At 34.6% G+C, this 14,694-nt stretch overlaps 1 protein-coding gene across 1 annotated transcript in view; it reads left to right on the forward strand.

Annotated features, from left to right (window-relative positions):
• Positions 1-14,694, forward strand: part of tbc1d8 (TBC1 domain family member 8) — a 36,887-nt gene that overhangs the window by 18,506 nt on the left and 3,687 nt on the right. Inside the window, exons 8-18 of the mRNA XM_016553224.1 lie at positions 377-538; positions 1,392-1,542; positions 4,000-4,214; positions 5,340-5,457; positions 8,182-8,467; positions 10,424-10,529; positions 10,598-10,696; positions 10,789-10,857; positions 12,480-12,732; positions 12,821-12,886; positions 14,444-14,527. Coding sequence (XP_016408710.1) covers positions 377-538; positions 1,392-1,542; positions 4,000-4,214; positions 5,340-5,457; positions 8,182-8,467; positions 10,424-10,529; positions 10,598-10,696; positions 10,789-10,857; positions 12,480-12,732; positions 12,821-12,886; positions 14,444-14,527 — 1,609 coding nt within the window. The remainder of the gene's footprint in view (positions 1-376; positions 539-1,391; positions 1,543-3,999; positions 4,215-5,339; positions 5,458-8,181; positions 8,468-10,423; positions 10,530-10,597; positions 10,697-10,788; positions 10,858-12,479; positions 12,733-12,820; positions 12,887-14,443; positions 14,528-14,694) is intronic.

The raw sequence follows: 14,694 nt of genomic DNA on the forward strand, positions 1-14,694 counted from the left end.
GCAGCACAACTGTTGATAATTCTAATAATAAATCAGCATATTAGAATGATTTCTGAAGATCATGTGACACTTTATACTGGAGTAATGATGATGGAAATACAGCTGCGCATCACAGAAATAAATTACAGTTTAACAGATATTCACATAGAAACCATTATTTTATATTGTAATAACATTTTGCAAGATTACAGTTTTTTTCTGTATTTTTGATCAAATAAATGCAGCCCTGATGAGCAGAAGAGACTTCTTTAAAAACATTACAAGTTTTACTGATCCCAAACGTTTGAGCGGTAGTGTATATATGGAGATGAACACTAAATAACGCATTCTGTGTTCAGCGGCTCTTATAACGCAGCGTGTGTTTTCTGCTCTCTAGATCTCCTCCACACCATACTACACCTTCTGTTACGACACCGTCCAATCAGACGAGGAGGACAGCAGCGTCATCATCTCTGATAAAGCTCTGCGTCACACCGTCCACACCGACCTCGTGTCCACATTCCACCCCAGCCAATCAGACGCTCCGAACAAGACCAGTGTGAGTAACACCAGCCTGACCACCATCTCTGCACACAGCAGGGTCACTTTCAGATGATATTAGCATTTTTAGTAAAAACATTTTTTTTTTTTCATTTTAATTTTAGTATTTTGTTTGTAATTTTTAGAATTTTTTTTTATTTGTCTGTATAGTTTTTATACATTTTTATTTCAGTTAGTTTGGTGCATCAAGTTAAAAGACTTAAAAAAAAAAAAAAAAAAGTAACACTTTTTTTATGGTTTTAACTTTAGCTTCAGTTTTAGTTTTAATTAACTGTAGCAACCCTGGTACACCGTTACAATACATAATGAAGATGTTTTAGTCTTATTTCACACCAAAATCAAAGAATTCATTACAATCAGATTATTTCTATTTTTTAATCATTCTAATTATATAATTAGCATATGTTATACTCGTTATGTACAATGCATATTTTTCAGCTTATGGCTGGAACCAATTTTTTATTTATTTTCTGTACTGTCTGTATTCAAATCAATCAATAAATAAAAATGAACTTTAAAATGAATGCATTACAGTAATGAGAGTTTGGGGGTAAAATGTGTTTAAAAATTTTTTCTCATTTCTCATGTTGTTCCAAATATGTTGGTAACCAAACTGGTCCGCACTGACTTCAGCGGCTGCCAGCCAGCATTCTTCAAAATCTCTTCTTTTGTTCAGAAAGAAACTCATACAGGTTTGGAACAGCTTGAGTGAGAGTAAATGAAAGAATTTGCATTTTTGGGTGAACTGTCCCTTTAAGTGTTCTAAAAGTATGCTTTATGCAAAACGCAGTTATGCAAATAATTTCTCTTTTTGTTGAATTGTGGGCTGAAGATGTTTTTGTGTCCATCAGAACACGGAGCAGGTTCGAGAGCGTTTGTGGGAGGAACACTTCACCGAGTTCGGTCGCGGCGTTCACATGTTTCGCACGGATAAGATCCGTAAGCTGGTGGCGCTGGGGATCCCCGAGTCTCTGCGCGGAGAGCTGTGGCTCAACTTCTCCGGTGAGAGACTGAAACAGAAAGAGAGCAATCAGATTATTTCTATTTTTTAATCATTCTAATTATATAATTAGCATATGTTATACTCGTTATGTACAATGCATATTTTTCAGCTTATGGCTGGAACCAATTTTTTTTTTATTTTCTGTACTGTCTGTATTCAAATCAATCAATAAATAAAAATGAACTTTAAAATGAATGCATTGCAGTAATGAGAGTTTGGGGGTAAAATGTGTTTAAAAATTTTTTCTCATTTCTCATGTTGTTCCAAATATGTTGGTAACCAAACTGGTCCGCATTGACTTCAGCGGCTGCCAGCCAGCATTCTTCAAAATCTCTTCTTTTGTTCAGAAAGAAACTCATACAGGTTTGGAACAGCTTGAGTGAGAGTAAATGAAAGAATTTGCATTTTTGGGTGAACTGTCCCTTTAAGTGTTCTAAAAGTATGCTTTATGCAAAACGCAGTTATGCAAATAATTTCTCTTTTTGTTGAATTGTGGGCTGAAGATGTTTTTGTGTCCATCAGAACACGGAGCAGGTTCGAGAGCGTTTGTGGGAGGAACACTTCACCGAGTTCGGTCGCGGCGTTCACATGTTTCGCACGGATAAGATCCGTAAGCTGGTGGCGCTGGGGATCCCCGAGTCTCTGCGCGGAGAGCTGTGGCTCAACTTCTCCGGTGAGAGACTGAAACAGAAAGAGAGAAGCGGACAGGGTGACACAGAACAGAAGAAAGTCACTTCCATGGTGTTTTTAGTCGCTCTATATTTGTCCAACTTTGACTTCAGCGGCTGCCAGCCAGCATTCTTCAAAATCTCTTCTTTTGTTCAGAAAGAAACTCATACAGGTTTGGAACAGCTTGAGTGAGAGTAAATGAAAGAATTTGCATTTTTGGGTGAACTGTCCCTTTAAGTGTTCTAAAAGTATGCTTTATGCAAAACGCAGTTATGCAAATAATTTCTCTTTTTGTTGAATTGTGGGCTGAAGATGTTTTTGTGTCCATCAGAACACGGAGCAGGTTCGAGAGCGTTTGTGGGAGGAACACTTCACCGAGTTCGGTCGCGGCGTTCACATGTTTCGCACGGATAAGATCCGTAAGCTGGTGGCGCTGGGGATCCCCGAGTCTCTGCGCGGAGAGTTGTGGCTCAACTTCTCCGGTGAGAGACTGAAACAGAAAGAGAGAAGCGGACAGGGTGACACAGAACAGAAGAAAGTCACTTCCATGGTGTTTTTAGTCGCTCTATATTTGTCCAACTCAAGCCTCTGAGCACGACTCACTTCCTCTTCTGCTGCTTTCTGTAGAGATGTTCAGATCAACGCTCTTATCTGCTTATTTATTTAGAGTTCTCTGCTCTTGTACGCACAGGAGTTTTATTACATGCTGCACAATCGTCCCATATGTTTTGCAATTATGTAACTAATTTTAAAATCAATTACACTACCGATCAAAAGTTGGGAATAATTAAGATTTTTTAATGATTTTGAAAGAAGTCTCTTCTGCTCACCAAGACCACATTTAACCGTGATACATTACCATTCAAAAGTTTAGAGTAAGTAAGGTTAACAAAAAAAGAAAAAAAAAGAAAGAAATTGATACTTTTATTCATCAAAGCCGCATTAAATTGATCAAAAGTGACAGGAAAGACATTTAGAATGTTACAAAAGATTTATGTTTCAAATAAATGCTGCTCTTCTGAACTTTCTGTTCATCTGTGAATCCTGAAAAATAAAATGTATCACGGTTTCTGTTTTCAACATTGATACTAATCACAACTGTATCATCAAATCAGCATATTATTATGATTTCTGAAGATCATGTGACACTGAAGACTGGAGTAATGATGCTGAAAATACAGCTGCGCATCACAGAAATAAATTACACTTTAACACATATTCACATAGAAAACAGCTGTTCTAAATTACAATAATATTTCACTATTTTTACAGTATTTTAGTAAATAAATGCAGTGTTGGTGAGCAGAAGAGACTTCTTACAAAAGCATTAAAAAATTAATTATTCCAAACTCTTGGCCAGTAGTGTATTAATTTTCTCGAATAATTGTAATAAAAAAATAATGAAAAATGTATATCTAGTAGTCGGTAATATTCCTCTGCATATGTGATCCCATGATCCGAAATTCAGTGTTTGATAAATATTTCTCACGACCATTTTCGCCTAATGTGTATTAAAATATACTTTTGTTCCTATGAGTGATTATCTGATCTTTATTATTTATGTCAGGCGAGTCAAGACAAAACATCAAGACACATTGTGATTATTGTCTTTTGGATCCTCATATTCTTGTTTCTGTGTTTAAAGTGAGATATAATCCATGTGTGTCGATCAGAGAGTTCTGGGGAAGAACGCTTTAGTCATTCTAGATAAACGGAGAATTACAACCATCATCTTTGATTTGTGTGTGTGTGTGTGACATCCTCCATCTCTCCATCTCGTCTCTCAGACGCGTGTTCCTCGCTGGCAGCTCATCCCAACTACTACGCGGATCTGCTGGAGAAATGCAGAGGGGAAAGCAGCATCGCCACAGAGGAGATCGAGCGAGATCTGCACCGCTCGCTGCCGGAGCATCCGGCCTTCCAGAACGAGACGGGGATCTCCGCGCTGCGCCGCGTCCTCACAGCCTACGCCTTCAGAAACCCCGCCATCGGCTACTGCCAGGTAGCGATATTGGGAAAAAAAATATCTCGATATTTTCGATAACGATAATTAGACGATATTTTGCCGAGTGTTATTGTGCTGATATCTGACTAGCATGGACAGCTGCAGTTTTTGATATTCTTCATTCTGTGTGGTCAGTTCACATCAGAAGTTTAAATTTATTTTTACCTTTTATGGGCATTTTTTGCTAAAAGTGTGCATCTTTTGAGTCAAATTGTTACATTTAATCAGTCAATTAGAATAATAAGTAATTTAGGTTACCAAACCATTAATCTTTGCAGAAGTTGCATCTGAAGTGGCATTTAGATGTATTTACACACTATTTAATTCAGCTCAATTTAATTCAGCTCAGAGGGACACGTAGTGCTTTAACCTGCAGTTACAAATGCATAATGTTTTGATATTTTAAGCATAAAATATTGCATACTGATGTTTGAATACTTTAAATACTTTAAATGTGAAATTAAAGCCGCCAGCAGGTGGCGGCAAGTCACTGTTAATAAGTGAGTCATCGCGATTGAACCGAATCATTTAAACGGTTGATTCATTCAAGAACGAAACGCCGTCATGTTGCTCAGAGACGCAAAACAGCGCTGTGACTTTTTTTACAATTATTTTTGGTTGGCGAAATAGAGCAAAAACAGCCAATATGGTGTCTAAAACGTAAATCTCTTAATATTATTGTTTATTGAACTGTTGTATAAAATCAGTATCACATTTGTAATCATGCTTATTTTTGAAGAAAAAAACGGCACTCTTCGTGTGATTTTTAACTATATGAAATGATATAAATATGTACATTTTCTGCCCATTTTCTGTGATCTTTCTTAATGCATTTTAATAGACTTGAATCATGCAGTGTTTAACCCACTAGACTTCATCACGTAATGTATGTGTGCACTCCGTAGGTGTTTTGTTTGGCTTTTGCAAAGTACTCGATAATGTCAAATTGCACATCGTTAAAGCAGCAAATCGCAGACGATATATATCGCACACCCCTACTGTCAGGTGCCCGGAAGATCATAAAAACCCTAAACCAGATAAAGCCACACAAAGCTCATGCATTAACTGAACTGTGATGGTGTTGTTGGTGGATGTGACCGCTGATGTGTGTGTTCTCTGCAGTCCATGAACATCCTGGCCTCTGTGATGCTCCTGTACACTAAAGAGGAGGAAGCGTTCTGGCTGCTGGTCACTGTGTGCGAGCGGATGCTGCCCGACTACTTCAACCGCAGGGTCATCGGTGTGTGCTTCACAATCTCTCTACAACCTGAACACCTGTCTGGTTCCCTTCTAAATGACTGATGTTTGCGGTGGTAAATGCTCTGTAAATGTTTTGAATGCCACTGACTCAGAGAACCGCAAAAAAAACGGTCTAGTTCACATTTCAGAAATAGTTAAACATTTTTACATTTTAAAATTCTTGTTACTTGAAATAAAATATTTAAAATATATATTTCAGCTAGTTACTATTTTCATTTAGTTGATAAACTTGATGTACTAAAATAACTAAAAAAAATTAATAAAAACTATATAGTCATGTTAAAAAAGGGAAAAACTTTACAATGTTTCATTTGTTAACATTACTTAGTTACATTAAAGCAATAAGCCCCAAGAAGTCTGTTCTGTTTTCATCATCCGCTTCGCGGAGTGCCTAACCACACCCTTAGCTGTTATAAATTCACTGTAAACCATGGCTTCACGGGGATTATTACTTTTATAAAACGGTTATTACATATACGCAGTAAGGTTTCACAAAATAAAACAGAGCAAATAAAGTGTAATGATATTAATAAAAACAGTATTCTTCCACCAAACAATGTAGCTCCTCAGAATCAGTTGTGGCTCCAACAAAGTGGTTGCCGAGCAAAACACAAACGTAAACAAAGGTGTATGTTACTTTGTAGAGTCATTTACAACAGCTTCGAATGCAGCTCAGTCAATCAGAATCAAGCACCGGAACTATCCGTTTTATAACAGTTAACATGAACTAACAATTTATTTATATTAACAACATTTATTAATCTTAATTAATGTTAATTGCAACATTTACTAATACTTTATTAAAATCAAAAGTTGAATTGGTTAAATTAGTTAATGCACTGTGAACTAACACGAACGTGGACGTTTTGATTAACATTAACAAAGGTTAATAAATGCTGTAAAATATATTGTTCATTGTTAGTTCATATTAGTTATTGCACAAGCACCGGAACTATCCGTTTTATAACAGTTAACATGAACTAACAATTTAACAATTTATTTATATTAACAACATTTATTAATCTTAATTAATGTTAATTGCAACATTTACTAATACTTTATTAAAATCAAAAGTTGAATTGGTTAAATTAGTTAATGCACTGTGAACTAACACGAACGTGGACGTTTTGATTAACATTAACAAAGGTTAATAAATGCTGTAAAATATATTGTTCATTGTTAGTTCATATTAGTTATTGCATTAACTAATGTTAACAAATGAGACCTTATTGTAGCGTTACCAAAAACTACTAAAAATGACTAAAACGCTCAACAGATTTAGTAAAACTTTTAACTAAAATTAAAATGAAAACATAAATTTAATATAAAAACTGTTAATAAAAGCTGTCTCAATGATACTTTTCAGAAATCAAAAGGGGAAAATTATATTTTGCTTGAAGAAGTGGTTCTCCACTAGGGGTCCTCGAGATGTATTAAAAAGATTTAAAATAAGACCGAAAAGCATTAAAATAAGCTAAAACAACTAAAATGCAAGATATTTCTCATTTCAATTTACCCCTCAGCAACTGTTTTTGTCAACTGTTTTAGAGCGCAGTATTGCTCAGTTACGAATGACATTCTGCTGTCCTTTGATTCTGGGTCATCTGCTATCCTCATACTTTTAGATCTGAGTGCCGCATTTGATACGGTTGTTCACAATATTCTTCTGAAACGACTCAAGCGTGTTGTTGGGGTTCAGGGCCTAGCTTCACAGTGGTTCGCCTCGTACTTAAAGCGGAGGACTTTTTCTGTAAACATCGGGTCATTTACTTCACCCCCTGCGCCTAACCATTGTGGTGTTCCACAGGGATCTATTCTTGGCCCTCTTTTGTTTTCCTTCTACATGCTCCCTTTAGACTCAATACTGCGGAAACATAACTTAATTTATCATTGTTAGGCTGACGACATTCAGCTCTATCTTCCAATCAAACCAGGAAATGACTTTTCATTAGATCATCTCTTTTCATGCCTTAACGAAGTCAAGACCTGGATGGCAAATAACTCTCTGCAACTGAATGAAAATAAAACCGAAGTGCTTCTGCTGGGTCCTGCTCCTACTAACAACTTGTTAACAGGAACAAAGAAAAGGGATCATTCTGTTTTTTTATCTCAGTTTATGTATTTTTTTTTCTACCCTCTTTTTCTCTTTTATAATTCTGATTTATTTTTAATGTAGAGCACTTTGGATCAACTACGGTTAAACTTGAACTCTGGAAAAGTCTAGCAAAATATTGTTTTTCTTTACTTTTGATTTCTGAACAGAATCACTGAAGTACTATTATAGTTTTAATTTTTTATGTTCTGTTGTGTTTTTTTTTTCTTTTTAAATATGTCTATTATTTTTATTTCAGTTCTAGTTATTTTAGTATGTCAAGTTAATAAAAACTAATTTAAAATGGGGTTCTTGATGAAATGCTTTCTTGGCAGTTAGCTTTAAAATAAAACAGTTTTAAAGGTTTTTTTTATATATATATTACTTTAATTAGCAAAGTAGCAAATCAGGTGAGAACCCAGCATAATATTCAGCTCTTGAAACGTCTGGAATTCTGGAAATGTAATGTACAGAAACGATGAGTGATTTGTAGATTAAACAAACAATTAGAAAACAATGAACGCAGCTTCCCTCCGCTCTTCCTGTTGTGTGTGAGGTGTGTGCTTTGGTTGGGCTGGTGTAACGCTGCTGATGTCACTTCCTGTCTGTCAGGAGCTCAGGTGGATCAGTCGGTGTTGGAGGAGCTGATCCGCGAGCGTCTGCCGGAGCTGTCGGAGCGTATTCCTGACCTCTCTCCGCTGGCGTCTGCGTCGCTCACGTGGTTCCTGACGCTGTTCGTCAGCGCTCTGCCCTTCCGCAGCGCTCTGTGTGTCCTCGACTGCTTCTTCTACCTCGGCATCAGAGCCGTCTTCCAGATCGCGCTGGCGGTGCTGGACGCTAACATGGCCGAGCTCAGCTCCTGCAGCGACGACGGACACGCGCTCATGATCCTGACCAGGTGATGAAATTACCTCCAGCGGCTTCCTGTAAACAGTCAAATACAGTAAAATCAAGGCATGTTTTCACACTGTTTTCCACTAAATGAACCCAAGAAGAAGAATATGAAATAATTGTAATTCATATGCACGTATGTTCTGTATTTTAATCAGTTCATGAATTATTACATATTTCAGATTTGATCATTTTCATTTATATGCACCAGTATTTCATATTTAATCATTTTCATTTATGTGCACCAGTATTTCATATTTCATATTTTCATTTATGTGCACCAGTATTTCATATTTCATATTTTCATTAATCATAAAAAACTCATATTTAATCTTTTTTATTTATATGCATTCATATTTCATATTTAATTATTTAATTAATCATTTTGTATTTAATCATTTCTATTTATATGCACCAATATTTCATATTTAAACATTTTAATTTATATGCACCAATATTTCATATTTAATCATTTCATGCATCATTAAATATTTCATATTTAATCATTTTAATTTATATGCACCAATATTTAATATTTTAATAATTTTTATTAATATGCAACAATATTTCATATTTAATCATTTCATGCATCATTAAATATTTAATATTTAATCATTTTAATTTATATGCACCAATATTTAATATTTTAATCATTTTTATTAATATGCAACAATATTTCATATTTAATCATTTTCATTTATATGCAGCCATATTCAATACTTAAAAAAGATTAAATATTTAATAATTATTTATATGCACCAGTATTCCATATTTAATATTTTCATTAATCATTAAATACCTCATATTTAATCTTTTTCGTTTATGTGCATTAATATTTCATGTTTAATGATTAATGAAATAAATATTTCGTATTTAATCATTTCTATTTATATGCACCAATATTTCATATTTAATCATTAAACATTTTATATTTAATAATTTTTATTAATATGCAACAATATTTCATATTTAATCATTTTCATTTATATGCAGCCATATTTAATACTTAATTATTAAATATTTAATCTTTTTCATTTATATGCATTAATATTTCACATTTAATTATTTAATTAATCATTCAATATTTCATATTTAATCATTATTCAATACTTAAAAAAGATTAAATATTTAATAATTATTTATATGCACCAGTATTCCATATTTAATATTTTCATTAATCATGAAATACCTCATATTTAATATTTTTCGTTTATCTGCATTAATATTTCATGTTTAATGATTAATGAAATAAATATTTCGTATTTAATCATTTCTATTTATATGCACCAATATTTCATATTTAATCATTAAACATTTTATATTTAATAATTTTAATGTATATGCACCAATATTTCATGTTTAATCATTTTCATTTATATGCAGCCATATTTAATATTTAATTATTAAATATTTAATCTTTTTCATTTATATGCATTAATATTTCACATTTAATTATTTAATTAATCATTCAATATTTCATATTTAATCATTCAATATTTCATATTTAATCATTTTAATTTATATGCACCAATGTTTCATATTTAAACATTTTCATATTTCATCATTTTGATTATTATTATGCTCCAATATTTCATATGTAATAATTTCATTAATCATTAAATATTTCATATTTAATTATATTAATTTATATGCACAAATATAACAATACATAGTCATAATCAGCACCTACAGATATTCACAGAAACTCTTTCATATGAATAACAGAGACTTCAGTGAATGCTTCTGAGTGATGATGATGCAATCAGAGTTTTGAATCGATTCACTGAAACTCTTTGAACTGATTCACAGAACTGAATCATAGTGATGACTCATTCCTGTATGAACACTGAACAAAATAGTCAATCTTTAGGGAGTTTCATAGACACAGTTCATGAATACTGGAGGAATCCTTCAGCACTGATGTCTCTGTGAGCTAAAGGCGTTTCGTCTCTGTGTTGGTCAGTTTCCTGGAGCAGGTCAGACACGAGGAGGAGTCACACGTTTGTGCTGAAGACGCAGGAGCTTCTCATCGTCTGAACATCACCACGCTCATCACGGATGCGCACGAGGTGTGTGTCTGCTCTAAACAGCCTTACGTTTTTGTCCAGAGTCTTCATCTCGCTCTGTGTCTCGTCAGAAATTCTGCGGCGTGTCGGTGAAGCATGTGGAGATGTTGAGGAGCCGCCAGCGTGTTCAGGTGCTGCAGGCGCACGAGGACTCCACCAAAGACAACGCAGTGAGACTCTTCCCTCTCCTTCCTCTGAAAGGCTTCTGCACGGCTCGTTCTTCTGCTTGAGTGTGTGTGTGTGTGTGTGTGTGTGTTTGCAGCTGCGGTTGGTCACAGCAGACGTGTCTCTGTCGCAGCAAGACCTGTCGGAGCTCTACGACCTCTTCAAGGTGACACTTCTGAACCCTTTACGCTTACACTTACACTCTCAGATCTCTTGATTGTGAAGGCACATATCCCTTGAAACTGCACAATCGTAAGATTACACAACAAAGAAGCTCTACAAGAGCAAGGAGACTATGTCAAATAATTAGAAATGTAATAAAAATGAAGACATTATTAAGTAAATGCACTGGTCAGTTTTGAGATGTTGCTCTGTTTTGCTCCAAGTCTCTTCTTTCAGACGAGTGGAAAGAAAACATCCACAATACACATTTATCTATCAGCGTCTGTAGATTTCAATCTTTAAAGAGTTTTTTCTCTTACAAACTGTCAAATAATTAGAAATGTAATAAAAATGAAGACATTATTAAGTAAATGCACTGGTCAGTTTTGAGATGTTGCTCTGTTTTGCTCCAAGTCTCTTCTTTCAGACGAGTGGAAAGAAAACATGCACAATACACATTTATCTATCAGCATCTGTAGATTTCAATCTTTAAAGAGTTTTTTCCTCTTACAAACACCTAACTTTACAGTTTTATTCCTCTTTATATTCTGAGGGTTTATACATATTTCACTCACACTGATTTATACAACATTTTACTCCTGAAAACATGGTGAAGATGTTTGTTTTCCGTCTGTTGACAGTATTTTCTGATTTATGGAGCGATGAAAAGAGAAAAACCTTTGATAGGTCAACAAAATGAAACAAGAATTTGAACCTGGCTTTATCTAATGTTCAGATTTCTGTGCTGTAATATATGCAAATTAGATGATGCCTCATTTGCATATAGGGTTGCAAAGGGGTGGGAAATTTCCGGAAACTTTCCGAAAATCCCTGGAATATTCCAAAAAATCCTGGAATGTTTCCAACATTTACTGGAAATTTTCCACCTTTTTGCAACCCTATTTGCATATTCAAACACATTTCAGAAACCTTGCTATACAGAAAATGTTTGCAATTCTTCAAATTCAATCAATCAACTGGGGAAGATTATATCTATTACATTTTACCCTGTTCACCTATAGTGTCGTTCCTTAAATAATAATGATGAAATGATTATATGTAAATACATAATGTATTATTATTATTATTATAAATATATAAACACGGATAGATGTTTGTTCTCAAAGCAATCTATTAAAAATCCTCAGATCCGTCAAGATGTTACTGCAGCATCGTTGTGATTAATATTTTGAATTAGATTTTAGTTTTATATTTTTTGGTTTCCACTTTCATTTTAATTAAAGTTTTAGTAATTTTGTTGTTTTACACGTTTTGTCAAAAAAAAAGCCGGTTTTGTCCATTTTCAAGGCATCTCGAGTGACAAGCGCCTTGTTTTTGAACAGAAGCCGATAAGTCCATTTCAGCGAATCAGCGCGCTGTATTCAGGTCAGGTGACAAGGCTAGCTTTTAATAGCCCATGTAAAAAAAAAAGTTTAATTTTGTTAATTACCTGTATTTGTTTAAGTTTTTATTACTTAATCAAAACAACCCGACTGCAGTTTGATTGATATTACTTGGAATGCGCAATAATAAAAAAACGTGATTTCAGAAAAAATTATCGGTTTTTGCAAATGAACTCTTCATATATTTATTTAGTAGTAGTAGTAAGCGTGGTGTGTGTTTCAGACGGAGCACTTCGTCAGTCTGTACTGGGGTGACGGCGTCTCCTCCTCCTCTGCGTCTCCTGCTCCTCCTGCGGCGGCCGCTGGCTCTGCGGAGCACTATGTGGTGGATCGAGCTCAGTTTAAGAGTCTGTATGAGCTGCTGACGCCGTGGAGCTGCGGGACACACACAGACACCGTCGCTCAGCGCGCCTTCACTCTGCTGGATCAGGACCGAGACGGCCTCGTCACCTTCTCTCACTTCACTCAGATGCTGGGTACACACGCTTCAGACATCACACACACACACACACACACTGTACACCTGTGCTTTCCTCCGTCACTGACAGCAGCGTTTCCCTGCAGACCTTCTGTACTGTGAGGAGCTGAATGAGAAGATCCGGCTGCTGTATCGACTGCACATCCCTCCAGGTTCAGATCCACGCTTCACTGCAGAACATCAGGCTCTTACAGGAGTCTTCATTCACCCGTCCACAAGTTCAGCCCTAAAAACCTCTTACATCAGAGCAGAAAGGCTTAGATCCATAAAGCCGTGGCATTAAATGCTGCATGCACTGCTGTCTTGTTTTCCAGTACAAATATCTAAACATCCCTAAATCAAGACACATTTACTGGAGATGCGAAAGTCCTGTTTTCTGAGACATTAAAAACTATTAAAAAACATTACTTGAAATAAAACGAACTTAAACTGAAAAAACATTTAGAGAACATATTGACGTATTGTGTTTCCTTGAATTTATTCCTTTGTTTTATTTCTGCGAGTTTTACTTTTTGAGACCAATTAAAGAAAAACTGTTTAAAATTAAGATAAATTTACTTGAGAAGCTAAATGGCTAAAAGTCTTGTTTTCTTGTTTCTGATAAAAAATTGTGATCGCAATTTAATTTGTAGGGCTGCACTATTTGGCAAAACTTTATATATTTTTGTTTTTATATATCAATATGGCTATAAAATAATAATAATAATTAATATTATTAATCAATAATTATTATTACTACTACTATTATATAAAAATATGTAAATGACTACAAAATAAAAATATTTATATTGTAATATTTCACTGTGAAATAAAAAATTTAGTATTAAAAAATATAATCATAAATATAATTTTATTTTACATTTAGAACCGTAAAATTACAAAACTAAAATGTATGTCTTAATTTCTTCATTTTCGAATGTTAAACCATCAGACTTTTATTTTGACAGGGAATAAAATGTATATAAATTACTAAATAAAAAAATAAAAAAAATATTAATATTGTAATATTTCACTGTAAAATAAAAAATTTAGCATTAAAAAAAAAAACAATTTATTGTACATTTACAACTGTAAAATTGCAATATTAATATTTATGTCTTAATTTCTGCATTTTGAAATGTTAAACCATCAGACTTTTATTTTGACAGAAAACGGCAAGGAATAAAATATAATAAAAATGTGAAGTCTTGTTTTCTTTTAAATTAATTGTGAAATTTTCTGTGAAAATTAATTGCGTTTTTGCTTTAAACAAACGAATATCAGATATCAGAAAAATCAACTTAATTCAAAGGGGAAAATATATATTTTTTTCATATCTTCATTTTGCGTCTCCAGTAAATGTGTCTTGATTTAAGGATGTTGAGATTGAAAACAAGACAGAAATACTGTGTAAGAAAGTGTTTTTGCAGTGCATTAATGTAAGTCACCTTTATTTCTATTGTGTTTTCTACAATACAGATAGTTTCAAAGCAGCTTCACAGTAATAAGCAGGAAAATAAAAGTTGTAAAATTCATCAATTAAGAATCAAACTCAGTTTTATCTGTAAAGCAGCTCTACAGGAGACAATAGAGTCATTATGCAGATCAGCTCGGCTCAGTTTTGTTCTCGTCTGATTGTGTCAGTGCGGTGAAATCATCTGTAATGTCTGTGATGGTTAATTGTCATGAGTGTGGTAGGCGCTCCTGAAGGTATGTGGTGTTCTTCTCAGCTCTGAGCGAGGACGCAGAAGACTCGTCTCCTCTGAAGAGTCCCGTGTTATCCAGCACCAGACCTCTCTGTGTCAGCGCCAACGGTACGTGTGTGTGTGAGTGTGTGTGTGTAAGAGTGTGTGAGAGTGAGAGTGTGTGTGTGTGTGTGTGTGAGAGAGTGAGAGTGTGTGTGTGGGAGTGAGTGTGTGTGTGTGTGTGTGGGAGTGAGTGTGTGTGTGTGTGTGTGTGTGAGAGTGAGAGTGTGTGTGTG

This window comes from Sinocyclocheilus rhinocerous, unplaced genomic scaffold (assembly GCF_001515625.1).
Source record: "Sinocyclocheilus rhinocerous isolate Xijiao unplaced genomic scaffold, SAMN03320098_v1.1 scaffold3693, whole genome shotgun sequence".
Lineage (NCBI taxonomy): Eukaryota > Metazoa > Chordata > Actinopteri > Cypriniformes > Cyprinidae > Sinocyclocheilus > Sinocyclocheilus rhinocerous.